The sequence below is a fragment of the Schistocerca americana genome, chromosome 2 (genome assembly GCF_021461395.2).
Source record: "Schistocerca americana isolate TAMUIC-IGC-003095 chromosome 2, iqSchAmer2.1, whole genome shotgun sequence".
NCBI classification, from domain to species: Eukaryota; Metazoa; Arthropoda; class Insecta; order Orthoptera; family Acrididae; genus Schistocerca; species Schistocerca americana.
The window spans coordinates 658,381,960-658,407,295 of record NC_060120.1 but is presented as its reverse complement, the minus strand read 5'-3'; the positions used below and the strand labels follow the sequence as shown (position 1 = coordinate 658,407,295).

Here is a 25,336-nt window from a genome sequence, read left to right as displayed (position 1 = left end):
TAGTGCAGGCACAGTCGACCATGGTACAAGCGCAAAAAGATATGAAAACTATAGTCGATCACATGCCGCAGGCACAGTCTGAAATCTAGACACAGGTTGACTTAATACCACTGATCGTGCAGAATCAGAACTAAATGCAAGAAAAGATGCCTGATCTTATCGGAAAGCATGAGGCCATGTCGAATGAGTTATTGGAGTTGCGACAGGCTCAAGACAAATTTCCGATAGAGATCGAAAAGATAGGTGATTGTCTCAATGAAATTATGAATCGACAGAATTAGGTAGAAGAAACGGTGGCTAGCCCCAGAAAAACTGTGAAAGATGTTTCCTCAGAACAGGAAGGTGAAATCAAAAAGTACACTACGGGCCATTAAAATTGCTACACCGCGAAGATGACGTCCTACAAACGCGAAATTTAACCAACAGGAAGAAGATACTGTGGTATGCAAATGATTAGCTCTTCAGAGCATTCACACAAGGTTAGCGCCGGTGGCGACACATACAACGTGCTGAAATGAGGAAAGTTTCCAACTGATTTCTCATACACAAACAACAGTTGACCGGCGTTGCCTGGTGAAACGTTTTATGATGCCTCGTGTAAGGAGGAGAAATGCGTCCCATAACGCTTCCGACTATGATAAAGGTCGGATTGTAGCCTATGGAGATTCCGGTTTATCGGATCGCGACATTGCTGCTCGCTTGGTCGATATCCAATGACTGTTAGCAGAATATGGAATCGGTGGGTTCAGGAGGGTAATACAGAACTCCGTGCTGGATCCCAACGGCCTCGTATCACTAGCAGTCGAGATGACAGGCATCTTGTCTGCATGGCTGTAACGGATCGTGCAGCCACTTCTCGATCCCTGAGTCAACAGATGGAGACGTTTGCAAGACCACAATCATCTGCACCAACAGTTCGACGACGTTTGCAGCAGATGGACTATCGGCTCGGAGACCATGGCTGCGGCTACCCTTGACGCTGCATCACAGACAGGAGCGCCTGCGATGGTGTACTCAAAGACGAACCTGGGTGCACGAATGGCAAAACGTAATTTTTTTGGATGAATACAGGTTCTGTTTACAGCATCATGATGGTCGCAACCGTGTTTTGCGACATCGCGGTGAACGCCTATTGGAAGCGTATATTCGTCATCGCCATACTGGCGTATCACCCGGCGTGATGGTATGGGGTGCCATTGGTTACACGTCTCGGTCACCTCTTGTTCGCATTGACGGCACTTTGAACCGTGTACGTCACATTTAAGATTTGTTACGACCCGTGGCTGTACCCTTCATTCGATCCCTGTGAAACCCTACATTTCAGCAGGATAATGCACGATCGCATGTTGCAGGTCCTGTACGGGCCTTTCTGGATACAGAAAATGTTCGACTGATGCGCTGACCAGCACATTCTCCAGATCTCTCACCAAATGAAAACGTCTAGTCAGCGGTGGCCGAGCAACTGGCTCGTCACAATACGCCAGTAATTACTCTTGAAGAACTGTGGTATCGTGTTGAAGCTCCATGGGCAGCTGTACCTGTACATGCCATCCAAGCTCTGTTTGACTGAATGCCCAGGCGTATCAAGGTCGTTACTACGGCCAGAGGTGCTTGTTGTGGGTACTGATTTCTCAGGATCTATGCACTCAAATTGCATCAAAATGTAATCACATGCCAGTTCTAGTATAATACATTTGTCCAATGTATACCCGTTTCTCATCTGCATTTCTTCTTGGTGTAGCAATTTTAATGGCCAGTAGTGTAAATTTTGAGGTACTTAAGAGGTGGAGATCGAGAACTGGGCAAAGGTGAAGGAACAGCAACTGAATCAGGCAATAACAGATGGTGTATAATCTGCTGTCTCATCCTTATGCCCGGATGAATTTCTTTAAGAAAGGATTAGAAGGAACAAGTCGAGAAATCTATTAAGATGACCAAAGGAAAGCTAGAATAGCTTCGAGTGGCTCTGAACAGTAGCAGCAAGACATATCAAGCCCCACGACAACAAAGTATAGGCGACGCATCCAGTTGCGGAAAAAAAGGTGTGTTCGCCATAATACAGCCCCCTATTCTGGCCACAAGAAGACGCTACAGGCCATTACATGTATTCTACACCTAATATCGAAAAGAAAATGCTCGAGTATCGGCAATTGCAGGTGTTTAATACCTATAGGAGGACCATAAATCCCGTAGTGTTCGTGCTAATCTTCAGGGTAGCTTTGCCAAGGAACTGGACTGACTCACAAAAGATAAGCTATGTATCAGATTGTATTCAAGACGGTGCCCTATAGGGAACCGACGCATGTGAATCTATCGGACTTACAATAAATATGAACCGACATTCTCAGTAAAATATTGGTCGCGCGGAATTGAACAAAAGTCGCATCAAGAAGTATTCTACCCGTTGTATCAACAAGTATCTTACCCTGAACAATTCTCATTTAAGCAAGGGACATTAAGAAAGTACTTCGAATAGTTTCTTAATAACTGTCGCTACTAGGACGATATGTTAACACAACAGAATGTATTGAGAATATTAAAAGCTAGATTATCGGCCTGTGTCAGAAATCAGCTAGTTAATGTTTTAGACGAAAAATTGAAGTAATTTGTATTTGTGTTAAATTCGATCAACCTGATGCAGGAAGACATGAAGTCCACGTCAAGGTCGAATAACGAGTATAATAATGCGAACACTGATGTCTATCACTCACCAACTGGCCGCATAAATGGTTATAATGTGCAAAGAACCAACCAAATGGATAAAGCAAATGCAAGCAATGTACCAAATGGTAATGTGAACAATAGTTGGAATAACAACACTAGAAATGGTTGTGACTTCCGACGGGCCCCAAACAAATTTAATAGAGACGATCGGAGGTATAATCCAGTCCAACCTAGCAACCACCAACTGTCAACTAGGCAGTTTTAGAACAATACCTTCCGGCAACAGCAAAGACAGAATCAGCCGCAGTCTGCACCAAACCAGGAATTGGCACATGTAGACTGTTGTGTTGGCAGAAGAGCCAACACCGTGTTACTATTGGAGGCCGAAATGCACGCGTTTTAGCTCACGCAGGCTGGCGTGAGGAGGGAAGAACTATACTCGCGTGAGGTCTGGAGCATGACAAAGAATTAGAATTCAGAAAGCGGACGTAATTAGTTTGATACTTAACTTTAATCCATTAATGATGAACGTCGCTCTTGACGGTACCTGATTCACAATATTATCTTTTCAGAGTACATTCTTTAAGAATATGGCGCCTTCCCAGGTCGTAGCAAATGACGTAGCTGAAGGCTATGCTAACTATCGTCTCGGCAAATGAGAGCGTATTTTCTCAGTGAACCATCGGTAGCAAAGTCGGTTGTACAACTGGGGCGAATTCTAGGAAGTCTCTCTAGACCTGCCGTGTGGCGGCGCTCGGTCTACAATCACTGATAGTGGCGACACGCTGGTCCGACGTATACTAACGGACCGCGGCCGATTTAAAGGCTACCACCTAGCAAGTGTGGTGTCTGGTGGTGACACCACATAGACACCAATAACGACGGAGGTAACAGACGACGCAAGTAGTGGCAGTGAAGCACGTCCAACAAACTAATCGTGACTGCCTCGAGTCCCAGTGACGCGTTCAGGGATCTAACAAGGTCTACGACCTGCAGTTGCTGGCGCTACGATACATCGATGGAAAGGAATTATCGGAGTAATTATGTGAGGATGTTTGTGTGACATCCTTAATCCTCCCGTTCCAGTGTCAGAAATCCTTTTTACAATTGAGGGATGTCAGTCACTGTAGTTTTAAAAACGGGAAATTCGGCTAAGGTGATATCGAGCGCCTTTTTCGAAAAGCTGTCGCGAAAAGAAAAACTACTAATTTTCCAGTGGAGAAATGCAGAATTATACGAGCCTTAAGCACGATTCAAGATTTGAAATTGAAATTGGGAAATGAAACAATTACATGCACGTTCCTGATTGTTGAAAAATTGATGTGGATTGTATCCTGGGCATTAGTAACATACAAGAGAGGGACAGAGGCACCGACCTCTCAGCGGGGAAAGCGAAATTTAGGATCGACGGTGCTTTATTGGAGGTTGACTTAATAAGGAAAGAAGGAGTACATGAGCGGTATTACCATGCGGCCCGCATAAGCTTCATCATCACAAAAAACGAACGCCGAAAAAGTTTTCCCTGAACACAATTAAAGGAACTGCACTTTCAGCTCAAGTAATCGAGAAACTAAAGTAATGTATTCACCTTACTGATGAATAGTAGCAACAGTTATCAAGCCTCCAATTGTCTCATTCGGTTGCTTTTAAAGAAAACCGGGAATTATTAAAAGATATGTCTGTCGTATTGACGTTATGCTACATAGGACATACTGTCACAGCTTAAATCCGGTTCCCTGGCGCCTTAAGAAACCTGCAGAAGAGGAAATTATGAACAACTTGCTTCACGACTCAAACAATTTCACGCCTGATGACCTGATGTTTAGATGAAAGGAAAGAAATTTACGGACGGATAAAATTCCGAAGGCAGAACATACAGACACACCTTGGGAAGAGAAAATTAGACAAGCTGTGGTTAATCTCACCGAGAAGGCCAGGATCTGCAAAGAGGTTTATTACAGAAAACTCAAACGGATGCAGATTCAGGATCGGCGAAAAGTATTGCGAGCACACCCGTGATCTTCATTACTTTCCAGAAAGAGTAAGGAGTGGCAATTATTATTAACTAGACCATTGGTAATTGTGAAGATTCCAAACCCTGGTACGTATTTATTGGCGTATCTAGAAATTCTACGAATCAGATGACTGTATCGGCATCAGGATATTAAAAAGTGTCATGTGAACGGATTAAACCTCTGAAAAGGGCTATGATGATTAAATTCATAGTAATTAGGAACTACATAGTGCCGATTGATGGACTATAATTAAAGTTACAGTAATTATGTTTGGCGTTGGACTATGACGCACTTATAGTGAGACCAGGATTACTAGTAAGAGACTATCTACAACATAGTGAGTACTTTAGAGAATTAATGGTAGGTTTATCTAAGAAGTAACTAATTAATTCTTTTTAGTGACGACCAAGTTAATTATTTTTAGAAAGAGTGATTATATATATTTGTAAGGCTGTGTGATCTTGAATTTTAATTACTTATGTTTTGATTTAGGATGTGCCTATGTGTTTTATCCATACAGATTCCTGCATGTACCTAAATTGACTGAATTTACTCGAAGGAGATATTGTGATTTATAATGATGGTGACATTTTAGGAAATGCAGGAATTATCGATAATGAGCAGTTAATTTTGCTATATTCTTGCGAATTAGTAGAGTTGAAATTTGATTGGAATATAAAGTGTAGATTGGGATTGATTTGATGGTTCCCGATCCTAATTAATTTTACTTTCAGGAACATGAAATCCCTTATATGTTTGTGTGATTTATTTGATTAAAGATGATCACGAACGTCAAAGGAATTAATGTATCTATCTGCTCTAAAGTGAATTCCGATTCGGACGTGGTCCGAAATGAAATTGATAAAACATAGGAGTTTAAGTGAAAAATGTATGATGAAAGAATAAAAGTGATAAGAAGACAAGGTGATGTATAGTCTTCGTCGGAAGCATTTCCCAGTAGAATATTTATTTTGGAGATACAAAAATTTTCTATAAAGGATTGTAATGTGGTATTGATGCATAGAGAGAAGGACTCCTAATATGAAGAACTATCTTTCTTGAATATCGGCTCATATTAAAAATTAGTATATGTCGAGTTATTGGTATAAGTTAGAAAAGTTATTGGATGATCTACCAACTTCATACAGCCGAAGAACACCCGTTTGTAATGAAATGATCATAAGCTGTGATTTACTTTGGTGAGACTTATTTAAAAATACATTAAATCCATTGCTATGAAGTGAACACTGACGTGGGCCATACCTCTTCCGAAACTCTTGAATTCATGAAGGATCCGATGGAGAAATGTGATACTAGATCTCCGACTGATCCATTGTTTAAAACAGTTTCATGGCCTATTGGTCCTCTTTGCTGCCGTGAGGTTCGAGATCATCCCATTTTCCTACAACCTGGTTCCTGGTACCTGCAAGATTTGTCCTACATCAACCTCCAAAAGTTTCATTCAGCCTCCAGCATCCATCCATCCATCTGACGACAAACTCCATCCAGCACCATCAAGCTTCGTCGAATCCGTCTATTCAAGCCATTAGGAATCTGAACATTCAGCCACTTTACCAAACGAAATTAGTTTAACGTTTTAAAACATCCAAGGTGATCTGTACATGCTATTTCACTTTCCTCTTTTCCGTATGTAATTTTCAAAATTTTAATATCCATTTTAACCATATATCGCGAATAGGTTAATGTTGAGGTCTGTATTCGGGGGTTTTACTCTGCAATGCGGCTCCCTAATAGGTAGACCTGAATTTAGTGTGATCTTCCATGGTAGTGTGGTAGAGTGAGATATTAGCCTCTCCACACGTGAAAGTCAGCAACCTTGTACCAAATGAGGTAGTTTTCTGTAAACCCACGCTACCCTAAACTTAATATAGAGGAATTCTGTACAAATGGTTAAGGTACCAAATTTTAGTCTATTTTCAAATGAACACGGTTAATATTTATTCATTCTCATTGAATTAAAAATATTCGACAACAACTTTTAAAATGGTAGCAACCAAATTTAATTGACATTTAAATTTGTTGCTTCCAAGAATGGCATTTTAATATCACACATTTTCTGTTACTTTTTCTCTTTTGACGCAAATGTTCGTGCGTAACTGCGCGAGTAGTTTATATGGATCAAAGACTCATTAGGACTGCAAGAGAGAGAGAGAGAGAGAGAGAGAGAGAGAGAGAGAGAGAGATTATCTCTGCCTCGTGATACAAAAACTCTGTGGATATAATGTGGAACATTACGTGTACTATGAGCTTACTTACATCTGATTTAGCAATTGCGGAGAGTATGATAGCAGCGGAACTGTAATTAGCGGTATTGTTTGAAGCTGCCGTTTTGAATACGGAATGCAATTTCATTAATTGTGATAACATTTCATCTCATATAAGAAGATGATGTATCCTGAAACGAGTAGACAGAAAGATTATTCATGGAAAATGAAAACAAAATTGAAATTTGGCGCCAGACTCACTGCTGAACAAATGAACGCTGACTGAGCTGGGATACACAATAACCTCAATTACGGTCTGTTTTGGTGAAGTGTAAAGTACTTTTTGCGACCAAATTTTCTGGAAATATGAGTTACATTTACGTGTGCTTCAGAGCACCTCACCAGAATGCTGAGGAATAAGGGCTTTCCACACAAAAACGTAAGTAAAAACGAACATTTGCGCGAAATATCACGACAAACTAAATTACGTCTTAAAGCATAAAATGATAGGTTAACTCCTAACAAAATTTCTCATCAACATCGTTCGGTTGCAGTTGACAAGCTACCAGTACGAAATAATACGCAAGTGGTCCTGCAAAACCATGCAAACCGAATGTAAAGGTATTAACTAATAGAAACAAATAGTTGTTTGAATTAAATATTTCCGTAGTTTTGTAATCACTTAGTAAAAACGTTCACATTACAGATTAAATAAAATAGAAACCCACTGACGATGGCACAGAGGTGTTGAAAAATGTTTGGAAACTTTGAAAAAACGGGGATTTGCGTAACTGGCGGACCTTATATCCAACAATCTAGAAAATACTGAACTCACTGGATTAGCTCTATGCATGTAGGCAACTGCATATCAAGTAAGTTACTATACAACAACAATGTTCACCAAAACTTCAAACCAAGTGTTTTATGTTGTGTTCTGCCCAGACACTTTTATGAATAAATTACAAAATATTGTTTGTTAGATGAGCAGTTATATTACTGAACAAAAATATTAAATGAAGAGTTATATTATTGAACAAGAAAAGTTCATTCTCACCTGAAAGTCAACCAACCGTACTTCTGAAACTTCTTCATCCATGTACTTAAACATCATGTTGTTCTTCCAGCAGTCACCGTGAGTCAGAACTGGAAGTTTTGTTTGCTTCTTGATCTTCTCCATCCTTTCATATGTAACATCGATAAAGCGGTTGGCGAAGGTCCTGTATCTTTCTGAATATTGTTCGTAGCCAGGACATTTTTCAAGCTCATTTGCTAACCCATTTATGTACTTTGTGGCTAGAGATGCCAGATGCTGCAAAGAAGTTTCATCCGTGAACATGTTTAAACTATATTTGTCCTTGTAATGGGGCTGTTTGCTGAGCACATAGACTGAAGCAGCATGCAGCCGGGCATATGCCCGCAGCACGACCGCACAGTGTTTGAGGTTTAGCGGTTGGCCAGCCTGAGCCAGTTTGAAGCCAGCCGCTGACAGATCCTCCAACACGAGAAAAGTCACGGGCTGCCGACCCCATTGGTAGCACTTGGCTGCCAGCGGCCGGAACTCCTCATTCTCCAGCGCTGACAATATCTCATGGATCTGTGGCATCATATCATGCAACATCTGTGCCTCGGTCTTGAATATATCTAATTTTTCTAGTATGTCCTTCAATCCACCAGATTCAAGAAGTGTTTTCACTATTAGGGTTTTCTTCTGTGTCTCTTCATTGTCTTCATATCTCAGAAAGACAGTTAGTCTGAACATCAAGCTTGCATAGCCTAGTCCTTCAGCATTTGCGTACTGGACATTCATGGAATCGATGGTAATTTTCTTTCGTTCTGCATTCTTCAAGGCAGATTGTATGAAATCGTGATTTATCCATGAAGGTGGAGGAACTCGGGTATCAGTTGATGACTCCATGATGTTAGCTCGTCTCTGAACCAGTTCTGTAGACAGAATACAACATTGTGTCACAGCCTACGTAGATAGTCATATGATCATAATGAGGCACACACACACACACACACACATATATATATATATATATATATATATATATATATATATATATATATATATATAGCTGCTGGCTGATATGAGAAGACACATGTACACCGTTGAGAAGCATTTAGCGGCGTGTGTGTCTCAGTTTTAACTAGCCAGGGTTGTGTGCAGAGCCAGAAAGGCATCTTTCGTGAAAAACGAAATGGCTATAATTAGTATTTTAACACTGTTCTTCATATTGATGAAATATCACACTTCAATCTCGAAAAAAGTTCAATAGTTGACCTATCACAATGTGATTCATGTGACAAAAGAAGAGCTGAATTGCAAGTACTATGTTCAACAATGTGTGATTTATGTATACGAAAAGATATGAAATAGCGTCTTTGAAAGATTTGATAACTTTCTCAAGCAGTAATATGAAGACCTTGGTGGCGCTGTTTCTAATTGGGGCGCCTCAGTTATGACTGTTATTCTCTGATTATAAACATGTGATATATTGTAGTTCACACATGAGGAAAGTAGTTTTCTGATCTAAGGGAAATTATCATTGCACGAAAAGGTTAGAAGGGAACACTCCCCATGTCATAATTGGGTTCAAATGGTTCAAATGGCTCTGAGCACTATGGGACTCAACTGCTGAGGTCATTAGTCCCCTAGAACTTAGAACTAGTTAAACCTAACTAACCTAAAGACATCACAAACATCCATGCCCGAGGCAGGATTCGAACCTGCGACCGTAGCGGTCCTGCGGTTCCAGACTGCAGCGCCTTTAACCGCACGGCCACTTCGGCCGGCGTGTCATAATTGGGCCAAAATGCCGTCACGATACCTTTTTGACTATAATTTTTCGAAAGATTTGTGATGGGAAATTTGTCTTTGCACATGTTGCAGACATGGCTAATACCTCAGCTACAAAAGAAGGGTGTCGTATGTCATTCTTGATTACATTAGTACAGAGCAGCAGCATACGATTGCCTTCAGGTACTTGAGTCCCTTTACGAAAAATTTCAGAATCGCTGGATTGGGTGTGATTTGTCAACATCTGCAACCCACTGAAATGGCCACTATGAAGCCCGGACCTTACCATGCCAGACAACTCTTTATGGAGTGTAATAAGGTTTCATTCAGCTCAAAGTTGGTACAAGACAAATGAAGCACTCCATCTTCAGGCCACAAGTGGCCCATCGGGACCATTCGACCGCCGTGTCATCCTCAGCTGAGGATGCGGATAGGAGGGGCGTGTGGTCAGCACACCGCTCTCCCAGTCGTTATGACGGTTTTCTCAGACCGGAGCCGCTAGTGTTCGGTCGAGTGGCTCCTCAGTTGGCATCACGAGGCTGAGTGCACCCCGAAAAATGGCAACATCGCATGGCGGCCCGGATGGTCATCCATCCAAGTTCCGGCCACGCCTGACAGAGCGTAACCTCGGCGATATGACGGGAAACGGTGTACCCACTGCGGCAACGCCGTTGTCACGAGACTAATGACCATCTGTGTAAAAGTGTTGGGAAAGACATGTGATGGATAGTATATGAGACGCTTTGTGAGATGACATTAAACAGAATGTTACCATAGTTTCCCTGCATAATCTCTACCCATAACCAAATAGACATCAAACACGTTCATGTACCCATACCGCAATGCACCTTCCCCTTCTTCAGTGAATCTTAACTTATTCAGAATTTGATAAGAAAATTATAGAAATAATGTACTGATAAATGTATAATACAGCTTATTACCCTTCATATGTATTCTGACCGCCATGCGATAAATCAATACAAAATTTTTGCAACAACCAATTGAGCCCTGTAGTGCTTGCAAGAAATGTTTATGAAAACCATGTGGCACAGTAACGGCACGTGTTCGTTAAGTGGAATGGACAGAGCTATGATAAAACGGGGGATGATTTGTTGAAGTATAAGTTTGGAGCGAGGCAGTACATAGCTGTCAGACCTCGACTCTGGGAATTGAGTAGAGGAAAAGACATAATTCGTTTGAGACGTGGTGTTAGGGCACATCCTGATAGCCAAAGGGAGCAGTAAGATCACAAATCATATATTTCTTACAATAGTGAAAGGATGAGGAGTATATGAGCAATGGAAAAATATCTAGAAAATGGCAACGACTAAAATGCATAGATCAAAGTGTAAATGATGTTAGCCGTAGATATTAAACAGAAATGAAGACGATGTAACGATCTAAAGTTAGGGAACAGTATTGCCAATCAATCTGTTGCAAAAATCCTCGGATTCCACACTAAAGAAATGAAGGAAATATTTTCTGAGAAGCAGATGAGGCAGATGAGCACATAAATAAAAAAGTGAGGCGGTGGCTTGTTTTAGGTCTTTCTCCTCGCATTTTGCCCTATTTGCATACGAGACTCTCTAGCTTGATTTACTTCCAAATTCAGTTTTCAGTTGTCAGCTTTTGACTGATATAGCACGCTGATTATACTCGTATGAGAGGTTAGTGGTAGCTTGTAACAGTGTAGGTTAACCACCTCTCTGTACCTAATGTAACATTTCATTCGAGTAGCAGCTCTGTCTCCCACTGCATCTGGTCTTGGCCAGGTGAACTCCTTATCCATCGCGTGAAAACAGGAGGAAATTTCACAGGGTACGCTAGCAGACCGCGCGGACAGTCAAACGAGCCTTTCAGAGTTTGTCCTCAGACAATGAGCTGCTGAATGGAAGACTGGTGTCCGCTATAGCAAAACAGGAAACCATTGGTGGAAGGCGTGAGAACTCTGTTTGTTAGTAACCTTTGGGTGGACCTCTCAGGCGACCACATGCCACTATCCTGCTGTCTGTAGTAGCCACTGCTGTGTCGGCATATTTATCATCCCATGGGAACGTTGTGCGAAGTCCGCAGCTCGTGGTCTAGAGGCTAGCGGGTCCTTCTCTGGGTCACGGGGTCCAGGGTTCGATTGCCGGCCAGATTGAGGATTTTCTCTGCCCGGCGGCTGGATGTCTGTGTCGTCCTCATCATTTCATCATCACCATCATCATTTGTGAGAGAGACTAGATTGGACTGTGAAAACAAAATGAACTGCGTAATAATTGGGCCCTTGTACAGGCGCTGATGACCGCGCAGTTGAACGCCCCACAAACCAAACATCACCATCATCAACGCTGTGTAAACACCCAGCAAAGTTCCCAGAATTACCGACGAACAGGTCAGTACGTGAGAACAGGCCGATACTAGTCTTGCGTTTCCATATACGCGTATCTCATTCACGGTCACATTTTAACAATATGGTGGGAGCCAAGAAACGGACTTCCATATCAATAATGGAAGAGCATTTAGGCCTTTTCTGCTATAGGCTTGAACAGATTGTGCGAGGTACCTCTCCGAGGTTTGAAGGAAGCCTACCAAAAGCTCAGACAGGCAGTCGGAGTCGGTTTTGGGATTTGTATGGGTATTCTCATTCGAACTTCTACTTGGTGATGCTACTACGGACTCTGCGCTTGTACGTGTTTTTCTGGACTTCATCCCCCCGACAAGTCTTTGATGTCTTACGTTGAACATACGCGCATCGTCAGCCTATAATCAAGAGTACGATGAGATCCGGCATTCGCAGTCTCATCAGCTCAGTTCAGGAAGAATTAGCGCCAGCCGCGACATACCACGTCAGTAGCGGTTAAGGTAAGATCGCATTTGCAGTGCACACCCCCACCTTCGGAAAGGGGGAACGGCTGGAGGAGTTTTCTCCTGGTTTCTATCTTCTTGTTTCTCTGGTTTTTTGTGCGACCTCATTCTTGCTTCAAAAGGGATTATTTTCGTAAGAGAATTAACGCTTTGGAACTCACCCGCCTATTCGCGCTTCTTTGTGACGCGTCGTATATATATTGTTTTGTTGTGTGTTTCTGTTCGTATTCATGCCTATTTTGTGTAATTACATAGATGTGCTATCACGGTTGAAAACGTAATTCGTTCCCTTTATGTGTCTGGGCACCAACTTAGTCATTTTCGAGTATGATACTGGTGGTGACCCTAACGACTACTCTTTTTCTTATCATTGTTCTGCTCTAATTATGTAAATTCATTCTCAAATTGTTTTATAAACTCCACATTTTTTAAGTCCTGAGTGATTTTTGCATATGGTTTGAATAAATATTATTTTACCAGATCAGCTCTATCATTCAGAAATCATTAAGGTAAATTATTGTACTGAAATGCTTGGGTCCTCCATCCACAATCAATGAAAGAGGTCCCTGACAAGTTCTGGAACTTGTCAAATAACGCAGATATGTGCGGCAATTAATTTTTTTCAAACAGCTTATTACCTTCGTGTGAGTAACGTATCATTTTATATGACGTGGGGTGATAGATTCAGGATGAAGAGATCGTGTTCACAGCTCCCCCGGCTTTTGGCATAAATCGGCGACCCTGCCATTTCTTTTCTGTCAGGGTACGGGATTCGACCTTGCTTTCCTCGATTCGCAATCAGATACTATTTTGTCTTAATCACAAATAAATAAATATATGAATGGAATACTCAGGTGAATTACGAACAAGACCAAGCAATTGTTAATGCATATGTTTGAATTTTTTGGGGTACATTTTACATTAGTTAATAGTGCATCGCTTTTCATTATTGTGTAAATTTTTTCCTAGCGTCTTGTTTGTGCCGTCCACATCTTCTCTCGTATTTCTTCTTCAATGTCAGTAATAAATCGATTGAGTGTTCCTGCGCACTGCACTGTATGCGAATAGGCAGGTGCATCGGATCTTATAGCGAATGAGTACTAGAGGCCAGACGAGATACTCATGAAATATGGGAACAGTCAGAGCTTTGGTTCATGAGGAAGCAGGCGAAACTGCAGGTAGGACTATAAATGTGGAGCAGTTTCAAGGGGAATAGAGTAGTAATGTGGAAGGTACCCTGTTGCATACAAGCGGGATCAGGCAGCGACAATGAGTGATGAGAGTGACGAGATAGGCGGTAATGTAGAAAACACACAGGGCATGGAAACACATTTGCCCTAACCAACGATGATGATTTCACCAGTGGTAGGAGTAACATGCGGAGGCGAGAACACAGTGAGCATACTACGGATAATCGCAGCTGACAACGAGGAGACTACGACGTTACAGAAAGAACGAGACGAGAAAAGAGATAGGAAGTGTGGTGTCACCGCCAGACACCACACTTGCTAGGTGGTAGCCTTTAAGTCGGCCGCGGTCCGTTAGTATACGTCGGACCCACGTGTCGCCACTATCAGTGATTGCAGACCGATCGCCGCCACACGGCAGGTCTAGTCTAGAGAGATTCCCTTGCACTCGCCCCAGTTGTACAGCCGACTTTGCTAGCGATGGTTCGCTGACTGCATACGCTCTCATTTGCAGAGACGACAGTTTAGCATAGCCTCCAGCTACGTCATTTGCTACGACCTAGCAAGGCGCCATATTCAGGTACTATGAATGTATTCTGAACAGATTATATTGTGAATCAAGTACCGTCAAGAGCGACGTTTATCATTAATGGATTAAAGTTAAGTATCAAACTAATTACGTCTGCTTTCTGAATTCTAATTCCTTGTCATGTTCCAGACCTCACGTCAGAATAGTCCTTCCCTCCCCACACCTGCCTGCGTGAGCTAAAACGCGTACATTTCGGCCCCCAGTAGTATCACGGTGTTGGCTCTTCTGCCGACACAACAGGAAGCACGAAATGTCATAAGAGGAACTTGCTAGGCGGATAGAGGCGACGCTACATACGTTTACTGAGGTGCCACAGAAACACGTGGATCAGAATACTAAAGACATAAAAGAACCCCAAAAATCCCACGAGGATTTCCAGACGAAAGGGACAGAATTTAATAAGAAAGTTTCAGATGCATTAGAGACTCAAAGACCAACAATTACGAAAGTAGCGGAACAGATACAAAATGGTTCAAATGGCTCTGAGCACTATGGGACTTAACTACTGAGGTCATCAGTCCCCTAGAACTTAGAACTACTTAAACCTAACTAACCTAAGGACATCACACACATCCATGCCCGAGGCAGGATTCGAACCTGCGACCGTAGCGGTCACGCGGTTCCAAACTGACGCGCTTAGAGCCGCACGGCCACACCGGCCGGCGGAACAGATAAAGGAACTCCAGCAATCAAACAGAAAATAAATGAGATAGAACGCAAAGTCAGCGAAGAGGAAAAGATTGCGGAGAAGGGACCTGACAGACATCACTTGCACTGAGTTGCGACACAGCAGAAATGCAAGACCTGTTAAGGTTCAAGGAAAGTCAAGGAAAGACATCATGGTCCGCAAGCAGCAGGAAGAAATAATTATCGAGGAACTCGGACATCTGCCACTGAAAGTGTCACAAGCGTTAGGAGTGGTAAGAGGTACCGGCGCAACTGAGTGCAGCATCCCGTCGGTACTTGACATGGTGTTAGGTACGACAGGCAGTAACCAACATCGGTCACTCACAGACAATAGGAACATGCCATCGCGGACGCCGAGTGCCTCACGTTATGTCCACGGGGTCGACGGAAGGGAAAGCCTTCGACTTTAACTACTACCTGAAACTTCGTAAATTACAGATATTTTTTCCCTTGAGACATCAGTCTTCTACTTGTTTGATGCGACCGCCAAGAATTCCTCTCCTGTGCCAGACCCTCATCTCAGAGTAGTACTTGCAACCAACATCCTCAATTATTTACTTGATGTAGTCCAGTCTCTGTCTTCTTCTACAGTTTTTACCCTCTACAGCTCTCTCTAGTACCACGGAAATTATTTCCTAATGTTTTAAGGGATGTTCTATCAGTCTGTCTCTTTTTCTTGTCAGTATTTTCCATTATCAGTCCACATAATTTTCAACATTCTTCTGTAATACAACATCTCAAATGCTTCGATTCTCTTCTTTTCTAGTTTTCCTACAGTCCTTGTTTCACTGCTATAGCTAGCTGTGCCCATAACGTACATTATCAGAACTTTCTTCCTCAGATCAAGATCTATGTTTGATACTTACCTTGGCCTGGAATACCCTATTTGACAGCGACAGTCTGCTTTTTATGTCCTCTTTGCTCCGACCATCAAAAGTTGTTTTGCTTCCTAGGTAGAAAATTCCTTAAATTCATATACTTCGTCATCACCAATCTTGATGTTAGGCTTCACACTGTTCTATTTTCTGATACTTTTCATTACTTTCATCTTTCGTCGATTTACTCCAGTGCATATTCTGTACTCATTAAACTCTTCATTCCATTTAGCAGGTCCTGCAATTCTTCGTCATTTAAACAGAGTATAGCAATGTCTTCACGAATCTTATCACTGAAATGCTACACCAAAATTTCAGTCCCACTCTTGAACACTTTATTTCTGTCATTGCTTCTTCGATGTATAGGTTGAACAGTAGGGGGACAATAGCAATGTCTTCCCGAATCTTATCACTGAAATGCTACACCAAAATTTCAGTCCCACTCTTGAACACTTTATTTCCGTCATTGCTTCTTTGATGTATAGGTTGAACAATAGGGGAGCAAGACTGCATCCCCATCTTACTCCCTTTTCAATTCCAGCACTTCGTTCTTCCTCTCCCACTCTTATTGTTATCACTTGCTTTTTGTACATATAATATATTAACCGCCTTTTCCTATAGTTAATATTTCTCAGTTAATATTTCTCAGAAGTTCGAACGTCTTACACCGTTTTAAATTATCGAACGCTTTTTCCAGGCTGCCAAATCCTATGAAAGTGCCTTCATTATCTTCAGTATTGCCTCCATTATCAACTGCAACGTCAGAATTGCCTCTCTGGAGCCTAGACGTTTCCTACAGACAAAGTGACCTTCATCCAACAGATCTTCAATTTTCTTTTCCATTATTATATATATTGTGACTGTAGGCTTTCCCGGAGTAAACTATTGATGAAGGTTTCTCGGTCTCCAGTCGGATGGTAGCGTTGATATCTCGCGACGTTTCGGGAAGTGTCATACTACCCATCTTTGCCAGATGGGTAGTATGACACTTCCCGAAACGTCGCGAGATATCAACGCTACCACCCAGCTGGAGACCCGAGAAACCTTCATCATTATGTATATTATTCTTTGCAGAAACTTGCATACATGAGCTGTGAAGCAGATTGTGCAATAATTTTCCCACTTGTCGTCTCTTGCACTCTTCAGAATTGTGTGTGGATGATATTTTTCCGAAAGTAAGATAGTATGTCGCCAGGCTCATACACCAACGTGCATACTCGCGAATTACCCCAATGATTTTAGAAATTTTGATGAAATATTATCTTCTCCTTCGACCTGTTCGATTTTAAGTCTTCCAAAGCTCTTTTAAATTCTGATCTTGACACTGAATCTCCTATTCCTTCTGTATCGACTCCTGTTTCTTTTCCCATCACGTCATCAAACAAGTCACACCTCTTATAGAGGCCCTCTGCGTACTCTCTCCACCCATGTGCCCTCTCCTCTGCATTTAACAGTGATATTTCCATTGCACTCTTAATGAAACCACCAATGCGATTCATTTCACCGGAGATGCTTTTGATTTTTCGATATGCTGAGTCAGTGCTTTCGACAATAATTTCTTTTTGGATCTTTTCACATTTTTCCTCCAGCCATTTTGCCTTAGCTTTCCCACACCTCCTATTTATATCATTCCTGAGTGACTTGTATTCTGTATTTCTGAATTTCTCTGCTCGTTTTTGTACTTCCTTCTTTCATCGATCAGCTGCAGTTTTCCTTGTTTTACCCATGGTTTCTTCTCAGTTACCTTCTTTGTACCTTCTTTTACGCTCCTGTGATTGCGCTGTATAGAGATATCCATTCCTCTTCAACTGAACTGCCTATTGAGCTATTCCCTATTGCAGTATCTAGAGAAATTCAAGCGTATATCCTGATTCCTCACTAGTTTCATATCCCGCTTCTTTGGGCACTGATTTTTCCTGCCTACTTTCTTAAACTTCAGCCTAGTCTTCATCACTGAGTCTATATCTGCTCCTGGGTACACCTTACAGTCCAGTATCTGACTTCAGGATCTCTAGGTGACCAAGATGTATTCTAGCGGAAATCCTTCCGTATCTCCGTGTCTTTTCCAAGTACACCTCGTCCTCTTGTGATTCTTGAACTGTGTATTCGTCAATACCAGCTTTTTTACGCTGAGATGGTCTTAGTCCTGTTCAAATGGTTCAAATGAAACTGAGCACTATGGGACTTAACTTCTGAGGTCATCAGTCCACTAGAACTTAGAACTACTTAAACCTAACTAACCTAAGGTCATCACACAGATCCATGCCCGAGGCAGGATTCGAACCTGCGACCGTAGCGGTCGCGCGGTTCCCGACTGTAGCGTGTAGAACCGCTCGGCCACTCCAGCCGGCCTTGGTCCTGTCTCACTCCTAGTACAAAGTCTATATTCTCTTATAACCGCCGGTCGCGGTGGCCGTGCGGTTCTGGCGCTGCAGTCCGGAACCGCGGGACTGGTACGGTCGCAGGTTCGAATCCTGCCTCGGGCATGGGTGTGTGTGATGTCCTTAGGTTAGTTAGGTTTAAGTAGTTCTAAGTTCTATGGGACTTATGACCTAAGATGTTGAGTCCCATAGTGCTCAGAGCCATTTTTTCTTATAACCCTTTCTTCCACTCCTTCCCCTACAAACGCATTCCTGTCCTCCGTCGCTAATAGATTTTCATCACCCTTTAGGTACTGAATTACCCATTCAATATCAAAAAATACTTTATCACTTTATCTTCGACTTACGACTTCGCTATGTTTAGCTGAAGTATCGCTGTCGGTGTTCGTTTGCTGTCAATTCTGATGAGAACGACCTTGTCACTGAATTGTTCACATTTACTCACTCTTTGTCCTATTTTCCAATTCATAACGAATGCTACTCCGGTTATTCTATTTTGTGCAGCTGCTGGTATTACCCTATACTCATCTGACCAGAAGTCCTTGTCTTCCTGCCATTTCAGTTCACTGGCTGCGGCTAATCTAGATTGAGTTTTAGCGTTTCACTTTTTAGATTTTCTAGGTTTACTACCACGTTCAAACCTCTGATATTCCACACTCCGACTCATAGAACGTTGTGCTTTCATTAGTTATTCAATATTTTGCTCATGGTCACGTCCCTCTTGCCAGTCCACTCCCTGAGATCCGAATGGGGGACCAGTACGAAATCTTTTGCCAATCCAGAGATCATCATACACTTTTTCAATTACGTGTCACATGTCCTGTAGATATCTGGATACATATTTATTAAATGTCTTTAATGCAGTAGTTTCCATTGTCTTCTGCATCCTCATCCCGTTGATCGTTGCTTACTTTTCCTTGTTTAGGGGCGGTTTTCTCACCTCAAGGGCAAGAGAGCGCCCTGAACGTCTGTCCGCTCTTCCGCCATCTTTGACAAGACCGTTAGCTGAATTAGGGTGATTTCTTATTGCGGAATCCTCCGGCGCAATTGTTGATGATTTTATTCTGAACTTAAGAGATGGCGATGTACTTGAGGACAATATTATGGAAATGGAAGAGGATGTAGATGAAGATGAAATGGGAGATAAGATACTGCGTGAGGAGTTTGACAGAGCACTGAAAGACTTGAGTCGAAACAAGGCCCCGGGAGTAGACAACATTCCATTAGAACTACTGATGGCCTTGGGAGAGCCAGTCATGACAAAACTCTACCATCTGGTGAGCAAGATGTATGAGACAGGCGAAATACCCACAGACTTCAAGAAGAATATAATAATTCCAATCCCAAAGAAAGCAGGTGTTGACAGATGTGAAAATTACCGAACTATCAGTTTAATAAGTCACAGCTGGAAAATACTAACGCGAATTCTTTACAGACGAATGGAAAAACTGGTAGAAGCGGACCTCGGGGAAGATCAGTTTGGATTCCGTAGAAATGTTGGAACACGTGAGGCAATACTAACCTTACGACTTATCTTAGAAGAAAGATTAAGAAAAGGCAAACTTACGTTTCTAGCATTTGTGGGCTTAGAGAAAGCTTTTGACAACGTTAACTGGAATACTCTCTTTCAAATTCTGAAGGTGGCAGGGGTAAAATACAGGGAACGAAAGGCTATTTACAATTTGTACAGAAACCAGATGGCAGTTATAAGAGTCGAGGGGCATGAAAGGGAAGCGGTGGTTGGGAAAGGAGTGAGACAGGGTTGTAGCCTCTCCCCGATGTTATTCAGTCTGTATATTGAGCAAGCAGTAAAGGAAACAAAAGAAAAATTCGGAGTAGGTATTAAAATCCATGGAGAAGAAATAAAAACTTTGAGGTTCGCCGATGACATTGTAATTCTGTCAGAGACAGCAAAGGACTTGGAAGAGCAGTTGAACAGAATGGAGAATGTCTTGAATGGGGGATATAAGATGAACATCAACAAAAGCAAAACGAGGATAATGGAATGTAGTCAAATTAAATCGGGTGATGCTGAGGGGATTAGATTAGGAAATGAGACACTTAAAGTAGTAAAGGAGTTTTGCTATTTAGGGAGTAAAATAACTGATGATGGTCGAAGTAGAGAGGATATCAAATGTAGACTGGCAATGGCAAGGAAATCGTTTCTGAAGAAGAGAAATTTGTTAACATCGAGTATAGATTTAAGTGTCAGGAAGTCGTTTCTGAAAGTATTTGTATGGAGTGTAGCCATGTATGGAAGTGAAACATGGACGATAACCAGTTTGGACAGGAAGAGAATAGAAGCTTTCGAAATGTGGTGCTACAGAAGAATGCTGAAGATAAGGTGGGTAGACCACGTAACTAATGAGGAGGTATTGAATAGGATTGGGGAGAAGAGAAGTTTGTGGCACAACTTGACTAGAGGAAGGGATCGGTTGGTAGGACATGTTTTGAGGCATCTAGGGATCACAAATTTAGCATTGGAGGGTAGCGTGGAGGGTAAAAATCGTAGAGGGAGACCAAGAGGTCAATACACTAAGCAGATTCAGAAGGATGTAGGTTGCAGTAGGTACTGGGAGATGAAGAAGCTTGCACAGGATAGAGTAGCATGGAGAGCTGCATCAAACCAGTCTCAGGACTGAAGACCACAACAACAACAACAAGAGATGGCAGAGTTATTTCACGCAGTGTTGACCGTCTGATAGCACTAACAACTCTACGCAAACGCATCTGCTCTAGTTCGTTAAGTTGAGGCCGTCGGTACTGCGTCGTCCACGATGAGAGTAGTGAATGAAATTTGGTATTCTCGGCACACTCTTGACACTGTGGATCTCAGAATATTGACTTCCCTAACTATTTCCGAAATGGGATGCTCCATCCGTCTAGCTCTAACTGTCTTTCCGCGTTCAAAGTCTGGTAAGTACCGTCGTGCGACCATAATCACATCGGAAACTTTTTCACAAGAAGATCTGAGTACAAATGACGGCTCTTCGTATGCACTGTGCTTTTATACCTTGTGCGAGCGATACTACTGTCATATGTATATGTGTACATCGCTGTCCCTTGTCTTTGCCACCTCAGTGTACTACTGTCATATATATATGTGGACATCGCTGTCCCTTGTCTTTGCCACCTCAGTGTATTTGGTAAATTGGATGGCCCTATGAGCCTGTCACCGACAATTCCCACGCGTACATTGATACTGAATCGAACGTGACACCTCATCTCCACGATTGCTCTAGGCTTTGCATCTGCCTAAATGTGCATAATTACTATAGCATATCTCTTTTGCCTTATCTGTAAATAAAATGCATGCTTCAAACTGTGGATCTTCAACAATCGGCTGTAGAAGTCATTGTCAAAACTGGACGCAGTACATATGACAGGGATAAAGCACATGCTCGTGCAGACCTGACCATGCAGTGGTGTGGATGGCAGTACAGCAGCTACCGTTCTTCGCACACTTGCTCGAGGATTACCTCCTACATACCGAAATACCTGCTCCTTCGTCGCTGGCGGCCGTAATCTAGGGGGCTTAACTTGGCCCATTGTCCATGGTGCTAATGACCCACTGTGTGCAAGTCGCTGGAATAACCTTCTGTACATTTCTGCCAATAGCCTAGCGCGTTCTAGCAGTCATCCGGCATACAGTTCACGGACCTCGCGATTAGGGCCATCAGCTAACCTGTATCAGAATACCCCTTATTCCATTTACTTCGTGAAATAGAAGGCCTCCACTGAACTAACAAGTTTGTTGGCGTAGCCATCCTCCGCAGCAAGCCCAGAATTATTTATTTTGTAAAAAAAACTGCCTTTTGTTACTGCACTCAATTTATTTCTCCCTGACGCGTTTCACCTTTTTTCTACTCTAAGGCTTCTTCAGTTTTTTGCTGAACGATCAAGCACAGATGAAAAATATTTCATTGTATACACGAGCAGATAAAACAATAGAATAACACTCTAAAAAAGGATTGTTATCATAACATTAATAATAATACTACCCAACACCTTTTCACTCACTTGTCCACAAATCCCTCCAAACAACATTTAAACCAAAACTCAAATAAGCTGACCACCAAAGCTTCAACCACACTCTGTAACAGCTATTACATTCATATTCAACACTCTACAACTCAAATCACCAACCCGTTCCCCCCATCCCCCCCCTTCCCCCCACGAGCCAACCAGCACTCACACACACATAGACACGCACCTACACAGTGCCATCTCCAGACTACATGGAAGGAAACGCAATGCCAACAAACTTAAGTAATTACTTATTTACATAAAAACGCGACGGGAACTGTTTGATAATGTAAAAATAACAACATCAATACAAAACTGTATTGCTCTCGATCCCATAAAGATGTCTTAGAGTAAAAAAAGGCGCAACGAGTCTGGGAGAAATAAATTACAGTACACCAAGAAGAGACGTTTATATTTACAAAACAAATGTGCTCCACTGAACTGTTTACAGTACTGTATGTGCGAACTGCACAGAACAGAGTCGTTCAGCTAACGTAACGCATCTGCAGTGTAACATCAATTGACTGATGTAGCAGATTGCTGCACTGTTTTGACTCACATCAGCGCCACTAACAATGTCCTGAAAATTACAACTATTCAAACATGTGAAATCAACTGCAACAGTAAGACAGACTGAACCACCGAATATTACTTAATATTAGTCACAAGACGACCTATCTCTCAACGGGAATTGGCTTCCGGGCATGTCACTGCAGTAACCTACCACCTGATGTTGGAATACATGTATTTCTTTGAAACACCCTGTGTTATTTTAAATGTATAAAATAGTTTTAACTGGATTTTGAAACAAAATATATTTTCAAATTTTAGGTGATGGAAACCTCCTTGACCAACGTTACTGCCCATTACTGCTATTCACCTCTCAAATCATCTTTCCCAGGGTGACGTAACTAAAATTAACAAATTATCTCGTAATAAGTATATCACAGTCTCATTTATGCGGACATATGAATGTATTTTCAGATCCCTAAAATCATTCATGGTGCGCCCTTGAGAACTACCAGCACTTTCTGAATTAACGATTGAAATCTGGATACTGCCCTCGCTAATGACCATGCCAAACATTATACCCTCACTTAAATTTGGATGTCATGTGCAATCGAGCAAGCAGTTAAGTTCTGTTGTCAAATGCCTCTCCATCTAACTTCACAGTCGCCACTTTGTGAAACATTATAATGATTACAGAGTACTTCATTTTACTAATGTTTACTGCAAAAGTAAACACTTAACAGTATTTCCTTTATAAAGGTAGTGTTTGGATTATAGACCTATTTTAGAGTATAAATTTGACAGAAAAGATGCTGCTGTATTATCTGAACAGTGCTCAATATTTAAATCCTGCATCTCTCAGAGTAAATCATTGACAGATAAAGCATCTTAAACGCTTTATTTTAGACGAGCTATTTCTCATACATTGGAATATGTTATCTTAGTTCAAATGGTTCAAATGGCTCTGAACACTACGGGACTTAACATATGAGGTCATCAGTCCCCTAGAACTTAGAACTACTTAAACCTAACTAACCTAAGGACATCACACAAATCCATGCCCGAGGCAGGACTCGAACCTACGACCGTTGCGGTCGCGCGGTTCCAGACTGAAGCGCCTAGAACCGCTCTGCCACACCGGCCGGCTGTTATCTTAGTTAAATATGCTTAAAACCTTCCAAATTCGGTGATCATGTATCTAATGTAAGTTACAGATTATTTATAAGGTATAGTGAATCATAAACGACACGTAGGATATAATATAGATGCTTATTAAGTGATTACCCACCACAAATTCTCTCACAAAGCGTCTGGCCATGATCGCATTATTAGTGACACAAAAATTATTTCCCCTATCGCGTTTTCGCGAAAACTGTCTGGGAAAAACCTGTGGCCAAAATACTAAGCATTATTTTAAAATATTCCTTCGCGAGTCATATAGGGGAGTTTTTCCGATCGTGCTATTCACACATCAGTGCAGGAAGAGACAAAACGCACCTAAGAAAACGTTGTATTTAGTTGTAGTAAGTATATAATTAAGAAGTGTTTCATCATATGCTACTAACCTTTAGATGTAAGTAAGAAATGTCAGCAGCAAATTTGAGTTTCAGATTTTTCGAGTTTTGCAGGAGGTCTCTTGCGCTAGAGCAGGCCAGTAGGATTCTGATGCCCTGATAAGCGAGCTGCTGCTTTTATAGTGGAGGTCATCACGTTGCTTGGCGGATGTGCGCAGCGAGGGAGGGGGGAGCGATAGGGAATCATGGAGGGGATGAAGTTTACGTAACGCGTTGAGGTAGAGCGGCGGAAAATGAATTCATATTGTGAAGCGGTGATGCTGCAGAAAACAGTCAGTTTCCTTTGGCTACGCTATATTGTCCAATGTGTTCAAATAGGGCAACCGATTTTGAACAACCTTGTACATGAGATAAATGTTAGTAAAAGTCTTGAAGACGTTGCGTCGTTACTCCACAGCTAGTGTTGGCGAAGCGTCGGAGGGCGAGGACAGCTGCCGCAGTTTTCTGAAGACGACAGGTACAATTTTTTCTCAGATAGACGATTCTAAAACAACATGGTCACCAAAACCTGTTATAATATTTGTCATTCTAGTACGTTAGCGCTGTATAACAACTAAACGTGTAATACATAATAGCCTACGCCGGCCGGTGTGGCCGAGCGGTTCTAGGCGCTTCAGTCTGGAACCGCACGACCGCACCTATTTATACTCAGCTGTGTGCCTCTGTTTTGCCAAGTGCGCCATTTCATGTTACATACACATAACTCGCTAGCCTGGCCAGTGGGCCCCTTCTGTCTGCGCCATGCGCCATGCAAACTGCTGTGTGTGCCTACTCCGGCATTCTACGCCCCTGTGGCGTCTATTTGCCTTCGCAACTGCTGGTATGCGTAACTCACTGCAATCGGGCCCACACCTGGCTGTAACTTTTGCTCAGAATATCGCACAAATCAAACTTTCCCTATCCTAATCGGTGGTGCTGCTACAGGGGATTAATTCAAGAAACAGACCAAATAT

General features: G+C 42.1%; 1 protein-coding gene across 1 annotated transcript in view; it reads right to left on the bottom strand.

Annotated features, from left to right (window-relative positions):
- The window catches only part of LOC124596045, a 50,180-nt gene extending 25,718 nt beyond the window's left edge, over positions 1-24,462 (bottom strand). Inside the window, exons 1-2 of the mRNA XM_047135017.1 lie at positions 24,375-24,462; positions 7,959-8,845 (exon numbers count right to left, since the gene is read on the bottom strand). Of these exons, the coding sequence (XP_046990973.1) occupies positions 7,959-8,819 (861 nt within the window). The 5' untranslated portion in view covers positions 8,820-8,845; positions 24,375-24,462. The remainder of the gene's footprint in view (positions 1-7,958; positions 8,846-24,374) is intronic.
- Positions 24,463-25,336: the final 874 nt, after the last annotated feature.